General features: G+C 57.4%; 1 protein-coding gene across 2 annotated transcripts; it reads left to right on the top strand.

The window, feature by feature from the left end:
• The first annotated feature begins 3,611 nt into the window (after nt 1-3,611).
• LOC144247664 (class I histocompatibility antigen, F10 alpha chain-like) lies at nt 3,612-12,831 on the top strand. 2 transcript variants are annotated; one of them, XM_077789004.1, is made up of 7 exons: nt 3,612-3,774; nt 7,264-7,527; nt 10,918-11,190; nt 11,496-11,768; nt 11,848-11,949; nt 12,047-12,082; nt 12,638-12,831. In XM_077789004.1, exons 1-7 carry the CDS (start codon nt 3,705-3,707, stop codon nt 12,649-12,651), a joined length of 1,032 nt encoding a protein of 343 aa, XP_077645130.1. In that variant the 5' UTR covers nt 3,612-3,704; the 3' UTR covers nt 12,652-12,831. The 2 variants fall into 2 exon arrangements, with proteins under 2 accessions (XP_077645130.1, XP_077645129.1); XM_077789003.1 differs by lacking the exon at nt 3,612-3,774 and adding an exon at nt 5,292-5,399.
• Nucleotides 12,832-14,971: the final 2,140 nt, after the last annotated feature.

The raw sequence follows: 14,971 nt of genomic DNA, 5'->3' as shown, positions 1-14,971 counted from the left end.
TGATTTTAGAGTATATTGTGCAAATAAGGATTGTGATTGTTACCCTTTTGTATGCTATATTTGTAAACTTTGCCAGGAACGGTGATGGGTCCATAGTTACAGAGGCACTCCTCCTAGGGGTATTTGTAAAGGTGTTATCAGTTAGAAAGAGAACTGACAGAGTCAGTCCTAAGGATTGGAGAAGAGAACGGGACCCTACCAAGGGAATCCAAGAGTGGTGGGAGGTGTTTACTCAGGGGGCTAGACCCGAAAATTGTTGTTTCCACTCCAATGAACCAATTCCCCTAATTGTTCAAATTATAAAAGGGAATTGCTGGAAAACTTTACCTGGGATTCAGTGTGACTCACCATAAGTGAAGGATAAAAGCTGGGAATCATTCAAAAAGAGGCAACAAAAGCAGAGTTTGGGTCCTCCTGAAGAATATCCTTGCTCCGAGAAGATGGTGCGCCTCGCGGCCCGGAGCAACCGAGTCGGCGAGCGAGGCAGAGGGATGAGAAGCGGTGGAGGAAAGAGCCCTCAAATGGGACAATTCAAAGTATTTCAAGAACTGCCTCAAGGATACTGATCTCCCAAGGGTAAAGGTGAGCCAGGCAATAACATGTCAAAACAAACACTGGGAATGGGGAGATAATGATAATCAAACCCTGGGGCAGTTTGGACTCCACCCTTGCTGGCAAATCCTGTGCATATTAGTTATATGTTGTACCTGGCCTGTACAAGGGGACTATGCACACCAGCCATTTAATTGGACTCTGACCAAAACAGACCAAGGGAAAGTTGTTAAGTATAATGCCACCACTGTAGCTCCCATTTTTTTTATTACTAACAAAGATTTGGCAAACTCTATGTGGGGATGGAGTAAACCTGAACTCCAGGCTACCTATTGGTGTCCTAGTTCCAATCCTGGGAGGGGATATTGTCATTACCCTGGGGAATATCTGTGTGAGTATTGGGGCTGTGGAACCATAGCAACCGCCTTGGCTGTCACCCATCCAGATAAATTTTTAAAGGTCTCACCTGAGAGGTGCAAAACTCCGGGGTATGGCACTCAAGGAGAAATTCTGTATAAGGGGGATTGCAGGTCCCATAATATTGTTGTTACTAAATTTAACCTTCAGAACTTATATTTTTATAAAAGGAAGACTAGAGGCAGCTCATCTAATGCTTATTAGAGATAGGTATGAAACATTGCCCAGGGACTTAGAAGTAGATGAAACCCTGGTCTTAAGCTACCAAGAGTTAAAGCGTTTTAATGAAGAAATTGGTTAAGAGAAAAAGGGGGGATTGTAATAAATAAAAAGGTCTTTGTTCATCAAAATGAAAATTAATGGAGGTAAGAATTTGAACTGAGTAGGGAATGCAACTAGCATAGAAGACTGTGTAACTAATTATATACAAGTTAACTTTTAGGCCAAGGACAATCTGCAAGGAAGATGAGGAGTCTTCATTCCTATGACCACCAAGGGCAGAAAAAAAGACCCCCAGCAACCAATTGCACCGGCACAGAGTGCATCGAGAGAAAATACATCAACGGACAAAAAAAAGGGATTATAAAAACAAAAAGGTCAAAGGGGGAAGGTGCGCCGTGGCAGAGCAGAGGCTCCCCGGGCGCCCAGCGCTCTTCTTTTGCTTAATACCGCTTGCTTAATAAATTCTTGTTAATTGATTTATGTACACTTGGCCTCCCCAATTGAATTCGTCCATAACAGCGGTCAGCCGAGCTCCCGGCGGTGCGGGGCAGCGGCGGCTCTGGGCCTCCTGCCCGGGCCGGGCCCAGGCGGGGCCGCTCCTCCCCCGCGGGCTCCGGGAAACGCCGGAGTTCGGGGAATGGAGGCGAGGCCGCGCCGTGTGCAGAGCCCGCCCTCGCCGCGATTGGCTGGGTCTGCCGTCACTCCTGGTTCTGGCGCGCTGATTGGCCAGAGCGGGCCCGAGCACGGCCCCGGTGCCGCCCCCAGGGCGCCCCTGGCTCCGCAGAGCCGCCATGAGCGGAGCCCGGTGAGGCGGCGGTGGCGCAGCTCGGAGCGGCCCCAGCGCAGCCTCCGGGGACGGGGCAGCCCCTCCGTCCTGCCCGCAGCAGCCGGGCCGAGCCAGCGCTGCTCCGGCAGCGGCTCCTGCCCGGCCCCGGCGGGAAGGAGACCGCGGGCAGCCGCTCCCGCAGCGCCCTCAGCCCGGGGCCGGCACGGGCCGGACACGGCACCGGCGAGCCGCCGGAGCCCCCTGCCGCCCCCTCCGCCCGCAGCCGGCCCCGAGCCCCCGCAGAGCCCAGCGCGGCTCCCACCTGCGCCGGGGCCGCCTCCGAGCTCCGCCGCCGCCGCCTCGCCGGTGGTTCCCGGTCACTCCCGGTATGGTCCAAATCACTCCCAGCAGGATCCCAGTTGCCCCCAACACGGTCCCAGTGCTCCCAGTCATCCCCGGTATGGTTCCTTTCAGTCCTTCTCAGGAAGAGTTCGATGTGGCCCCTGAGTTCAGTCACTTCCAGTATGAACCCAGTCGCATCTTACACGATGTCATTTGGCCCCACCGGGTCTCAGCCGCTCCCAGTATAAGTCCAGTCACCTCCAGTATGATCCCAGTAACTCCCAGATGCTCCCAGTATGAGTCTGGTTTGATCCCAGTCGCCTCCAGTATGATCCCAGTTACTTCCAGACACTCCCAGTACAATGCCAGTCACTCCAAGTGTTACCCCGTCAGTTCCAGTATGATCCCAGTATGACCCCAGCATGGACCAGCTGCTCCCAGTGTGATCCCAGTGGCCCTCTGCTTTATTCCAGTTTCTCCTATTCACCCCTACTACAGATCTGATCACTCCCAGTATGATTCCAGTCAGTCCCAGGATGATCCAAACCACTCCCAGTCTCTCCCAGTATATCAACTGTCCCCTGCATGTTCCCAGTTGTTCCCGGTGGCCCTCAGTGGGGTCCCAGTATATCCCAGTATGATCCCTGGTGCCCCAGTTCTGTTCCCAGTGGGTTCTTTTCCCAGTCTGTCCCAGTCCATCTCAGCCTGTCCTGCTCCTTTCCCGGCAGCCACTGCCATTCCCCAGATTCTGCCCTCCCTCACCCCATTCCCGGGCACTGGGACCCTCCTGCACCCCCTTATCCTGCACCAACACCCCCCTGCACCCCCTTTCCCGGGTATCCTCCTCTCCCAGCCCCTGGATTCCCCGTTTTCGTGACCCCGGGGACCCCCGGGCCCCCATTCCCAGCCAGCCCGGGGCACATCACCCCCATGCCTCCCTTTGCTGGGAAACCCGGCCTGGGCACGGGGCTCTGCAGCCGCTCTGGGATTTATGATCCCCCAAAGGAAAGGGAGAGAACAGCAGAGAGAGAGAAGGAATCGGGGATCGAGGTCCAAGTGCCCAGTCGCGCTCCGCCGAGGGTCAGACCCGCACCCGCAGGAAAAATGGGATCCGCTGCTCCCGGTGCTTGCCCGGCTTTGGGCCGAGCCCAGCGGGGTCCGGGCAGAGCTGGAGCGCAGGGCCCGGGAGCTCAGCACGGCCCGGCCCGGGGGTCCCGCAGGGCGCGGCCGTGGAGGGTCCCAGATGGATCCCCGAGGGATCCGGAGGGGTGCCAGGAGGGGATCCCGGTCCGTTCCCTGCAATTCCCCCTTTTCCCCTCCCCTTTTCCCCTCCCCCCGCGCTCCCTCGGCACTTTCGCTTTCGCGTCTCTCCAGCTGCGCCAGAGCCGCGATCGGGGCGGCTGCGATGGCTCCGGCGCTGGGGCTGTTCTTGGGGCTCCTGGGGCTCCTGGGCGACCCGAGCGCCGCGACGAAAGGTGAGTGGGAACCCCGAAACCGGGACCCCCCAGAACTGAAACTCCCGGACCCCCTGAACTTCCATTTCCGGGCACCGGGACCCCTCTAAATCTCCGTTCCTGGGCAGGGGAAGCCCTCTGAACCTCAATCCCCCTCCCCAGCATCGAGACGCCCCTGCACCCCCTTATCCGGCAACGAGATCCCCCTGAACCCCCATTCCTGAGCACGTGGACCCCCTTGAGCGCCCTTTTACGGCCACCCCGACCCCCCTGCAACCCCTTCGGGAGCACCGGGACACCCCTGTACCCCCTCACCTGGCACCGGGACACCCCTGAACCCCCACTTCTGGTCACCGGCGCCCCCGGAAACGCGATCATGGAGACCCCCTTGAACTCTGAACTCCGGGAAGGAAACTCTCCCTGAACCCGCATTTCCCGGCACAGGAACACCCTGAACCCCCATTTTCGAGCACGGGGAATCCCCTGTACTCCCTTCTCCAGCACCGGGACCCCCCTGCACCCCCTAACCCGGGACTGGGATCTCCCCGCACCCCCGTCAGTGCTCTGGGACCCCCTGCACCCCCGTTCCCGGCCATCCCGCCCTTCCCAGGCCCCAGTCCCGCCTTTTCCTCGGCTTTTGGATCCCCAGATCTCCCAAATTTTTGTGTCCTCCCAATTTTCCATTCCCGGCGTTTCCTGGAAGGGGTTCCAGGGGCTCCCGGAGCGTTCCCCCCATGCCCCAGGGTATCTCAGCGAGGATCCAGTGGGATCCAAATGAATCCCCTGGAATTCCCCTTTCCCCGGTCTCGCTTTAGCGGATCCCGGGGACGCAGCTTGGGAGACGCTGACACCTCTCCCAGTCCCAGCCCGCGCTTTTCCTTGAGCCCGGCACCCCCTGGACCCCCACTTCTGCCTTCCCCAGCCCCCACCCACCACCTTCCTCAACAGCGGGGCCCCGTGCACCCCTTCCCTGGGCCCGGGGACCCCCTGGTCCCCCCATTGCCCTCACCCCCCTTTTCTTGACCGGAGAACCCCTGAACCTCAGGTTCTGGGCATAGGGACCCCCTGCACCCCCTTATCCGCGACTGGGATCCCGTCCTGGACCCTCTTCCCGTGTTCTGGTACCCCCTGCCCACCTCCCCGGGCATCCCGCCCCTCCCAGGCCCCAAACTCGCCCTCTTCCTTCACCTTTGCACCCCCAGAGCTCCCAAATTTCCGTGACCCCCAGTTCTCCACTCCCGGCGCTTTCTTAAGGGGGGTCCCAGGGGTCCCCAGGTGGTTCTCAGAGGGCTCCAGGGCGGTCGCAGCGGGGATCCAGAGGGATCCGGAGGAATTCTGTGGAATTCCCTCGTCCCCCTTCCCTCGCGCCCTCCCCGGTCACTTTCGTTTCCGCGTCCCAACCTGTGAGGCCGGGATCTACCCGGCGACCGGTGACGTCAGTACCAGAGCCAGCTGCCATTGGTGGACAGGAAATAGCGGAGCCAATGGCGGGGCCGGAGGCGGCTCTGGGGGCGGGGCCAGGGCCAGGGCGGGGCCAGGGCAGTTCTCGGGGCTGCAGCGGAGCAGCGCCATGGCTCCAGCGCTGCGGCTGGGGCTGCTCTTGGGGCTCCTGGGGCTCCTGGCGGACCCGGGGAGCACGACGAAAGGTGAGTGGGAACCCCAAAACCGGGACCCCCTGAACTTCCATTTCCGGGCTCCGGGATCCTCCTGAACTTCTATTACCGGGCAGGGGAGCTCCCCTGAACCCCATCTTGGATCCACTGACCCATTTCAATCCCCTTCGCCAGCACCGGAACCCCCTGTACCGCCTTATCTGTCATTGGGATCCCCCTGAATCCTCATTCCTGGTCAGAGAAAGCCCCCTGAATCGCCATTCCCGGGCCTCAGAATCCACTGAGTCCCCATTCCTGAGCATCGGGACCCCCTTGAGCGCCCATTTCCGACACCAGGACCCCCCTGTGCCCCCTTATCTGGCACTTGAACCCCGAATTCTGGGAAGAGAATCCCCTGAATCCCCATTCCTGAGCAGGGAAACCCCCCTGAACCCCCATTCCTCGGCATCGACCCCATGAACATTAATTTCCTGGCAGTGGGACCCCTCTGCAGCCCCTTATCCAGCCCCGGGACCCACCGGATCTCCCATTCCTGGGGGTCAGGATCCCTTTGAACCCCAAATCGTGAACAGGAACCCTCCTGAACCCCCATTCCTGGGCAGGGAATCCTCTTTGAACCCCCGTTCCTGGGCACTGGGAGACCCCTGAATCTCCATTTCCTGGTACTGGGACTCTCCTGCCCCCCCTTATCCGGGAAAGGGATCCCCCTGCACCCCCACAGTGCTCGGGGACTCCCTGCTCTCCCTTTTCCGGCCATCCTGCTTTTCCCAGACCCCAGACCCGCCGTTTTCCTTGACCTTTGGACCCCCCAGATCTCCCAACTTTCCGTGTCTCTCCTGCTTTCCACTCCCACCACTTCCCGAAACGGGGTCCCAGAGGGTCCCGGGGTCCCCAGGGATCTCGGGGGGCCACTGCAGGGATCCAGAGGAATCCAGATGATCTCCCTGGAATTCCCCTTTTCAGCCGTCCCATCCCCCCACGTTCCCTCGGTCTCTTTCCCGTCTCCGAAGCTTCGTCCCCGGGATCCGCCCGCCTCTCCCAGCCCCAGGCCCCCCTTTCCCGAGACCAGGGACCCGCTGGCTCCCCATTCCTGCCTTTCCCAGCTCCCAGACCCTACTTCCCTCAACACCGGGGACCTTTAGACCCCCTTTTGTGGGCCCAGGGACCCCCTGGATCCCATCCTGCCTCTCCCAGTCCCTTCCTTGAACCTTAGACCCTTCTGACTCTCCCAGTTCCACTTCTGACCTTGGATGCCCCCAGCTCCCCAGTCTCTGTGTTCCCCCCGTTCTTCACTCCTGGCATGTCTTGTGGAGGAGCTCCAGGGGGTCCGGGAGGGTCCCAGGGGGATTGTGGGCCCTGAGACCCCCCTGAATTTCCAGTTCTGGGCACTGGCAGCTCCCTGCACCCCCTTATCCATTACCGGTTCCCCTTTGCCTGCCTCCTTTTCCCATCCATTCTGGCTTCCCCAGACCCCCCTTTTCCTTGTCTCTGAGCCCCCATGGCCCCCATTCCTGCTTTTCTCAGCCCCCAGCCCCCCCTTACCTCTACATCAAGGACCCCTGAGCCTCCTATTCCCAGGTCTGCCCACCTTGTGCCCCCTCTTTCCTTGGCACTGGGGAGCCCTGGATGCCCTTTCCTGGGCACAGGGATCCCCTGGAACCCCCATCCCGCCTCTCCCAGTCCCTGCACGCTCCTTCCATAGCCCTGGATCCCTCTGAGCCCTCATTCCTGGACACCAGGACCCCCCTGCACGCCCTTTCCTGTCCATCCCAGCTCTCCCACCTCTGCACACCCTTTCCTTGGCCCCAGCATCCCCAAACCCCTTCCCAGCTCTCCCAGTTCTCCTTTCACTGATCCATGACCCCCTCAACCGCCCCAAATCTCTGTTTCCCCCCAGTTCTCCACTCCCTGCATTACCTGGATGTGGCGGTGTCAGAGCCCAGCCCGGGGGTCCCCCAGTACATGGAAATTGGGTTTGTGGATGGGATCCCCTTCACGCGCTACGACAGCGAGCGGGGCAGGGCGGAGCCGCTGACGCAGTGGATAAAGGATGGAGCCGAGCCGGGATATTGGGATAGGCAGACCCAGATTGGTGTGGAGAGCCAGCACGTGGATGCCAGGAACCTGGAGACACTGCGGGAGCGGTACAACCAGAGCGGGGGTGAGTGGGGTCTGTGGGGCTGGGATGGGATCTGTGGGGAGGAATGGGGACCTGTGGGGCTGGAATGGGGATCTGTGGGGTGGAATGGGGATCTGTGGGGTGGAATGGGATCTGTGGGGTTGGGATGGGAACTGTGGGGCTGGAATGGGGATCTGTGGGGTGGAATGGGGATCTGTGGGGTGGAATGGGATCTGTTGGGCTGGGATGGGATCTGTAGTGCTTGGATGAGGATCCATGGGTCTGGGATGGTATCTGTGGGTCTCAGCTGTGGATTCACAGGGATCGAAGGGGCTGAAATGGGGATCCATTCGGCTGGGATGGAATATCTTGTGATCCATGGGGATGGGATGGGATCGATGGGGCTGGATTGGGGACCCATAGTGCTGGGATGGAATCTGGGAGGCTGGGGTGAGGATCCATGGGGCTGGTCTGGGATCTGTGGGGCTGGAATGTGAATCCATGAGGCTAGATATGGGATATGGGGTCTGGGATTGGATCTGTGGGTCTGGGATGGGATCCAGCGGGTTGGGTCATGGATCCATGGGGCTAGAGATGGGATCTGTGGGGCTGGGGTGGGATCTGTGGGGTGGAATGGGATCTGTGGGGCTGGGATGGGATCTGTGGGGTGGAATGGGGATCTGTGGGGCTGGGATGGGACCTGTGGGGCTGGGATGGGAACTGTGGGGCTGGGATGGGATCCGTGGTGTGGAATGGGGATCTGTGGGGCTGGGATGAGATCTGTGGGATGGAATGGGGATCTGTGGGGCTGGGTGGGAACTGTGGGGTGGAATGGGATCTGTGGGGCCGGTATGGGATCTGTGGGGCTGGGATGGGATCTGTGGGGTGGAATGGGGATCTGTGGGGCTGGGATGGGAACTGTGGGGTAGAACGGGATCCATGGGGATTGAATGGGATCCATGGGGATGGAATGGGACCTGTGGGGCTGGGATGGGATCTGTGGGGTAGAATGGGGATCTGTGGGGATGGAATGGGATCTGTGGGGCTGGGGTTGAATCTCTGGGGCTGGGATGGGACCTGTGGGGCTGGGATGGGATCTGTGGGGTGGAATGGGGATCTGTGGGCTGGAATGGGATCTGTAGTGCTTGGATGAGGATCCATGGGTCTGGGATGGTATCTGTGGGTCTCAGCTGTGGATCCACAGGGTTCCAAGGGGCTGAAATGGGGATCCATTCGGCTGGGATGGAATATCTTGTGATCCATGGGGCTGGGATGGGATCAGTGGGGCTGGATTGGGGACCCATAGTGCTGGGATGGAATCTGGGAGGCTGGGATGAGGATCCATGGGGCTGGTCTGGGATCTGTGGGGCTGGAATGTGAATCCATGAGGCTAGAGATGGGATATGGGGTCTGGGATTGGATCTGTGGGTCTGGGATGGGATCCAGCAGGTTGGGACATGAATCCATGGGGCTAGAGATGGGATCTGTGGGTCTGGGATGGGATCCATTGGGTTAGGACGTGGATCCATGGGGCTAGAGATGGCATCTGTGGGGCTGGGATGGGATCCATGGGGCTGGGATGGGATCTGTGGGGTGGAATAGGGATCTGTGGGGCTGGGATGGGATCTGTGGGGCTGGGATGGGACCTGTGGGGTGGAATGGGGATCTGTGGGGCTGGGATGGGATCTGTGGGGCTGGGATGGGACCTGTGGGGTGGAATGGGGATCTGTAGAGCTGGGATCAGATCTGTGGGGCTGGGATGGGATCTGTGGGGCGGAATGGGGATCTGTGGGGCTGGGGTGGGAACTCTGGCGCTGGGATGGGATCTGTGGGGTGGAATGGGATCCATGGGGATGGAATGGCATCTCTGGGGCTGGGATGGGACCTGTGGGGCTGGGATGGCATCTGTGGGGTGGAATGGGGATCTGTGCGGTTGAGATGGAGATCTATAGGGCTGGGCTGGGATGGGATCTATAGGCCTCTAATGTGAATTCAGAGGACTTCCAGGGGCTGAAATGGGGATCCACTAGGCTGGGATGGAATATCTTGTGATCCATGGGGCTGGGATGGGGATCCATGGGGCTGGGATTGAATTTGTGGGGCTGGGATGGGAACTGTGGGGCTAGGATGGGATCTGTAGTGCTTGGATGAGTATCCATGGGTCTGGGATGGTATCTGTGGGTCTCAGCTGTGGATTCACAGGGATCCAAGGGGCTGAAATGGGGATCCATTCGGCTGGGATGGAATATCTTGTGATCCATGGGGCTGGGATGGGATCAGTGGGGCTGGATTGGGGACCCATGGTGCTGGGATGGAATCTGGGAGGCTGGGATGAGGATCCATGGGGCTGGTCTGGGATCTGTGGGGCTGGAATGTGAATCCATGATGCTAGAGATGGGATATGGGGTATGGGATTGGATCTGTGGGTCTGGGATGGGATCCAGCGGGTTGGGACGTGAATCCATGGGGCTAGAGATGGGATCTGTGTGGCTGGGATAGGATCTATGGGGCTGGGATATGGATCTGTGGGGCTGGGATATGGATCTGTGGGGCTGGGATAGGATCTGTGGGGCTGGGATGTGGATCTCTGGGGCTGGGATAGGATCTGTGGGGCTGGGATGTGGATCTCTGGGGCTGGGATAGGATCTGTGGGGCTTGGATGTGGATCTCTGGGGCTGGGATAGGATCTGTGGGGCTGGGATGGGATCCATAGGGTTGGGATGTGGATCTGTGGGGCTGGGATGGGATCCATGGGGTTGGGATGTGGATCTGTGGGGCTGGTATGGGATCCGTGGGGCTGGGATAGGATCTATGGGGCTGGGATGTGGATCCATGGGGCTAGAGATGGGATCTGTGGGTCTGGGATGGGATCCATGGGGTTGGGATGTGGATCATGGGGTTGGGATGTGGATCTGTGGGGCTGGGATGGGATCCGTGGGGCTGGGATAGGATCTATGGGGCTGGGATGTGGATCCATGGGGCAAGAGATGGGATCTGTGGGGCTGGGATGGGATCCATGGGGTTGGGATGTGGATCTGTGGGGCTGGGATGGGATCCGTGGGGTTGGGATAGGATCTATGGGGCTGGGATGTGGATCCATGGGGCTAGAGATGGGATCTGTGGGGCTGGGATGGGATCCATGGGGTTGGGATGAGGATCTGTGGGGCTGGGATAGGATCTGTGGGGCTGGGATGTGGATCCATGGGGCTGGAATGGGATCTGTGGGGCTGGGATGGGATCCGTGGGGCTGGGATAGGATCTGTAGGGCTGGGATGGGATCTGTGGGGTTGGGACGTGGATCCATGGGGATCCAGGGGGCTGGAATGAGGCTCTGTGGGTCTCCATCAGACTCTGGGGCTCCATAGGGCTGGGATGGGGCTCTGTGTGGCCGGGACACAATTCCATGGGTCTCTGTGGGTACAATCCCTCCAGGTCTCCACACACGGCTGCGTGTTTATGGCTGTGACCTCCTGTCTGACGGGACTGTCCATGGATCCTACCGCAGTGGCTACGACGGGCGGGATTTCATCTCCTTTGACCTGGGATCCGGGAGATTCGTGGCGGCCGACAGCGCTGCCGAGATCACCAGGAGACGCTGGGAGCAGGAGGAGGAGGCTGAGAGGTGGACGAATTACCTGAAACACGTCTGCCCGGAATGGCTCCGGAAATACGTTGGATACGGGCAGAAGGAGCTGGAGCGCAAAGGTGGGAGCAGAATTCCTGCGGGCATTTGGGAATGGAGAACTTGGGAACACGGTAATTCCTGTGGGAATTCCAAGGGTAGATCTCACCCCCATCCCATTCCCATGGAAATCCATGGTCAGATCTCACTCTCATCCCATTCCACTGGGAATTCCATGGGTACAGCTCACCCCAGTCCCATTCTAATGGGAATTCCATGGGTACAGCTCACCCCAGTCCCATTATAATGGGAATTCCATGGGCAGAGCTCGCCCCAATGCCATTCCCGTGGAATTCCGTGCATGAATTCCACAATTATCCCATTCCAGAGCCCCCTGATGTCCACGTGTCTGGAAAAGAGGAACATGGGACGCTGATCCTGTCCTGCCACGCGTACGGATTCTACCCCAACACCATTGCAGTCAGCTGGATGAAGAAGAATACAACCTTGGATCAGGAGACGGAGTGGGGCGGGATCGTTCCCAACAGCGATGGCACCTTCCACACCTGGGCCAGGATCGAGGCGCTGCCGGAGGAGCGGGAGCAGTACCGGTGCAGGGTGGAACATCCCGGAATGCTGGAGCCCGGGATCTTCGCTTGGGGTGAGGCTGGGAATGTGGGAATTGGGAATTTGGAATTCCCAAATGGGGATTCCCGTCCTCACTATCCCACGTTTCCCAGAGCCGAAGTCTGGCAGCAATTTCACCATGGCGGTCGCTGTGTCCATCATCGCTGCCATCCTTGTTGTCCTCATTGCAGTCGGTGTCTGGAAGCTCCAATCCGGTAACACACGGGATGGGGGTTGGGAAGGGGCACGGATCCAGCCGCACTGTTCTGGGAATCCTGTGCCACCGAGGCTGATCCCACTTTGTTTCCACAGGGAAGAGGGACAGGTGTGGATACAACGTGGCAGCCGGTGAGTTCCAGTGGCAGATCCAGTTCTGGGTCCCCTCTGTGCGGATCACAGGATGGATCCTGGGGTTAATCCCAGTGTGTGATCTATGATGGAATCTCATGGATCTTCTCTTTCTGCAGGAAAGGATGTGGGAATTAATGGCTCAGCTGCAAGTACAGAGCAGGATCAGGGTGGGATTCGAGGGGGATCAGGGCAGGATGGATGGACTGGGATCAGGGAAGAATTCTGGATCAGAGCAGGGGTCCAGAGTGGGATCAGGGGGAATTGTAGAGTGGAATTGGGGCTGGGTTCTGGAGTGAGATAATTTGTGATGGATGGAGCGGGATTGGGGCAGGAGTGATGGAGTGGGATCAGGGAGAGATTCCAGTGCAGGATTGGGTGGGGTGGATGGAGCAGGATCAGGGCAGGATGGGATGGGATGGGATGGAGCAGGATTGGGGTGGGATCAGGTGGGATTCTGGAGCAGGTCCCGCTCCCCATGGGCTCCAGCCACATCTGTCCTGTGGAATGGGGACAGGGACAGGGTGACACTGTGATCCTCTCTCATCCTGACAGGAATCACCACCTGAGTGATCCATGGAGCTGCATCCGGCCTGTCCTGGTTCAGGACAAATTTAGGGAAAGACCCCCAAAAGGGTTCTTTCCAGAAAGCAGATTCAATTGGCCCCTCCCCCAACCAGTTCGTGAAAGATACCTCTTTGGAGAAAAGTGGAAGAAAACCTGTTTATTAAACTAGCAAACTTAGACAATATTGAACAACAAAACTTCTTGCCACTCCAAGAGAGAGACAATCCCAGAAAGATCCCTCAGGTCGCAGCTGGGCTCACTCAGTCTCTGATCAGTCCCTCCGGCGCTGGAAATGCCATGGCCCAGGCCCGGCCGCTGGGCCACCAGCGCTGCTGCTCTTCTGGTGTGCAGTCCAGAGCAGGTCCAGAGAAAGGGAACAAACCACAGTCCAGGGAACTTCTTTGCCTCAGCTAGCTAAAGCTAACTAGACTAGGAAAAAAAACAAAGGAGAGCTCAGTCTCGTTGTCCGTCTATACGCAGACAACTCAGTCCAGGAGCAGGAATGTGGAGGAGTGAGTGCAGTTCTTGAAAACAAACTCCGCGCTTCTTCCCACCCCCCCCTTCCCTCCTGGAACAAGTCTTAAAGGTGTAGAACTTATTATTCAACATGAACAGGGCAGACGATTGGGGATAAAGGCATCATACAGTCAACCTAGGACAGCATCCCACACAAGAAGGATCTGCAAACCCAGCCCTGGGAGTTGTGAGGAGGTAAGAGCCCCTCTGTGCCTAGAAGTCAGCCAGAGATCCATTTGGCACTCAGAGATGGTGGAGACGACTCATGGCGGGCAGAAGCCCCACAACTGCTTGGAATGTGGGAAGGGCCTCCGCCGGAGCTCCAGAGGTCAGACTTGATGTGGCACCAGGTGATCCAGATGGGGAATCAATTTGCCCTACGAGTTTGGGGAGTGTGGGAAAGGCTTTGGGCAGATCTCCAAGTTCATCAATCACCACAAGATTCACACCAGGGAGAGGCCCTATGTGTGTCCCAAGTGTAGGAAGTGGTTTCCACTCCTATCTCATCGTAATGAGCCAAGGGGTCAGCTGGAAATGTATTTAGGATAATTGAAAACTGTGGATGAGTCGAGGGGACAGCTGGGAATATAACTGAGATAGCAGAAGATTACATATTTTAGTTAAGATTCTAAAATTAGTTAAGAAGTCAAGTTAGCTAGCAAAAATCACATGCCTTAGTTAAAGAGTAGCAAATATATTAGAAAAGTAAAGCTAGGAGTGACAGGGATAGATGTAGGAATTGTGAAGGAGCAGTTGTCAAACCAAGACAAGCAGAGACCATAGAAATATCTTGCCTTAAGAATAAAGCAGTTAGGAGAGGCTACCGTGACCAGCAGATCAAAAAGTCCTGCAAACTGGCCATGGGTGTAGAGTTTACCTTGAGGAAGACAGCTTTCTTCCTCCCTTACACCCACTCCCTTATTTCAAAATCCCAAAGACCCAGTTAAGGAAACACGATTGCACAGCCGTAATGGATACTCAGCTGATTATAATACGAAGGCTTGTTCTCTCTGCTCCCCCATTTCTATTGTGCCAAGAGACGCTTGAGGGAGCCATGAGCCCATTCAGTGACAGATTGGCCTTTTGAGGAATGAGGAATACCTGTTTTGTGCATAATTCCCCATAAGGCAAAAAAGGTAGCAACTCAGCAGGAAGTATAAGCTGGGCCATTGTCTTTACTTCAGGTGGTATACCAAGAGTTACAAAAGCAGCAGTGAAGTTCTAGAGACATCTTTAGCCATTTTCCGTGAATGGGCTGATGCAATGTCTTGGTTTGAAAAGACAGGAGTCTGTGAAGGAAGGTAAGACCCTCCTATGAAATGGAAAAGGTAAACCCCCTCCCTCTGAATTACCACAATTTCAAAATTAAAAGGCTCTCAGGCAAAGATGTGGGAATGGGAATAACAGTTCTTTACTAGGAAAAAACTAAATTAAAAAAAAAAATGCAGTTATTACAAACAAAACTAGTGATAGAGTCAAAAACCTGACACCCTGAGGAGTCAGGGTGTTGGTAATGGTCCAGTTAAATGGTGGCTGCTCCTCCTGGAGTGGCAGATGAAATGCTGCTGGAGTGGTGATCCTGTAGAAGGGTGTAGTTTTCTCTGAAGGTCTGGTGATAGAGTAGATGGGCCCAGTCTTCCTCTGGGAATCCAGCGGGGAAGAACTGCTTCTCTGGGAATCCAGCAGAGAAGAAGCTACTCCTCTGGGAATTCAGGCTGTCCTGATGTCCCAAAAAGTGCTAATATTATGCAGGTAGGGGTGCTTGGCTCCTCCCTCTGGGTGGAGCATCTCACAATGGGATGATGT

This window comes from Lonchura striata, chromosome 29, assembly GCF_046129695.1.
Source record: "Lonchura striata isolate bLonStr1 chromosome 29, bLonStr1.mat, whole genome shotgun sequence".
In the NCBI taxonomy this organism is placed as follows: Eukaryota; Metazoa; Chordata; class Aves; order Passeriformes; family Estrildidae; genus Lonchura; species Lonchura striata.
This window is presented reverse-complemented; position numbering and strand designations above follow the sequence as displayed.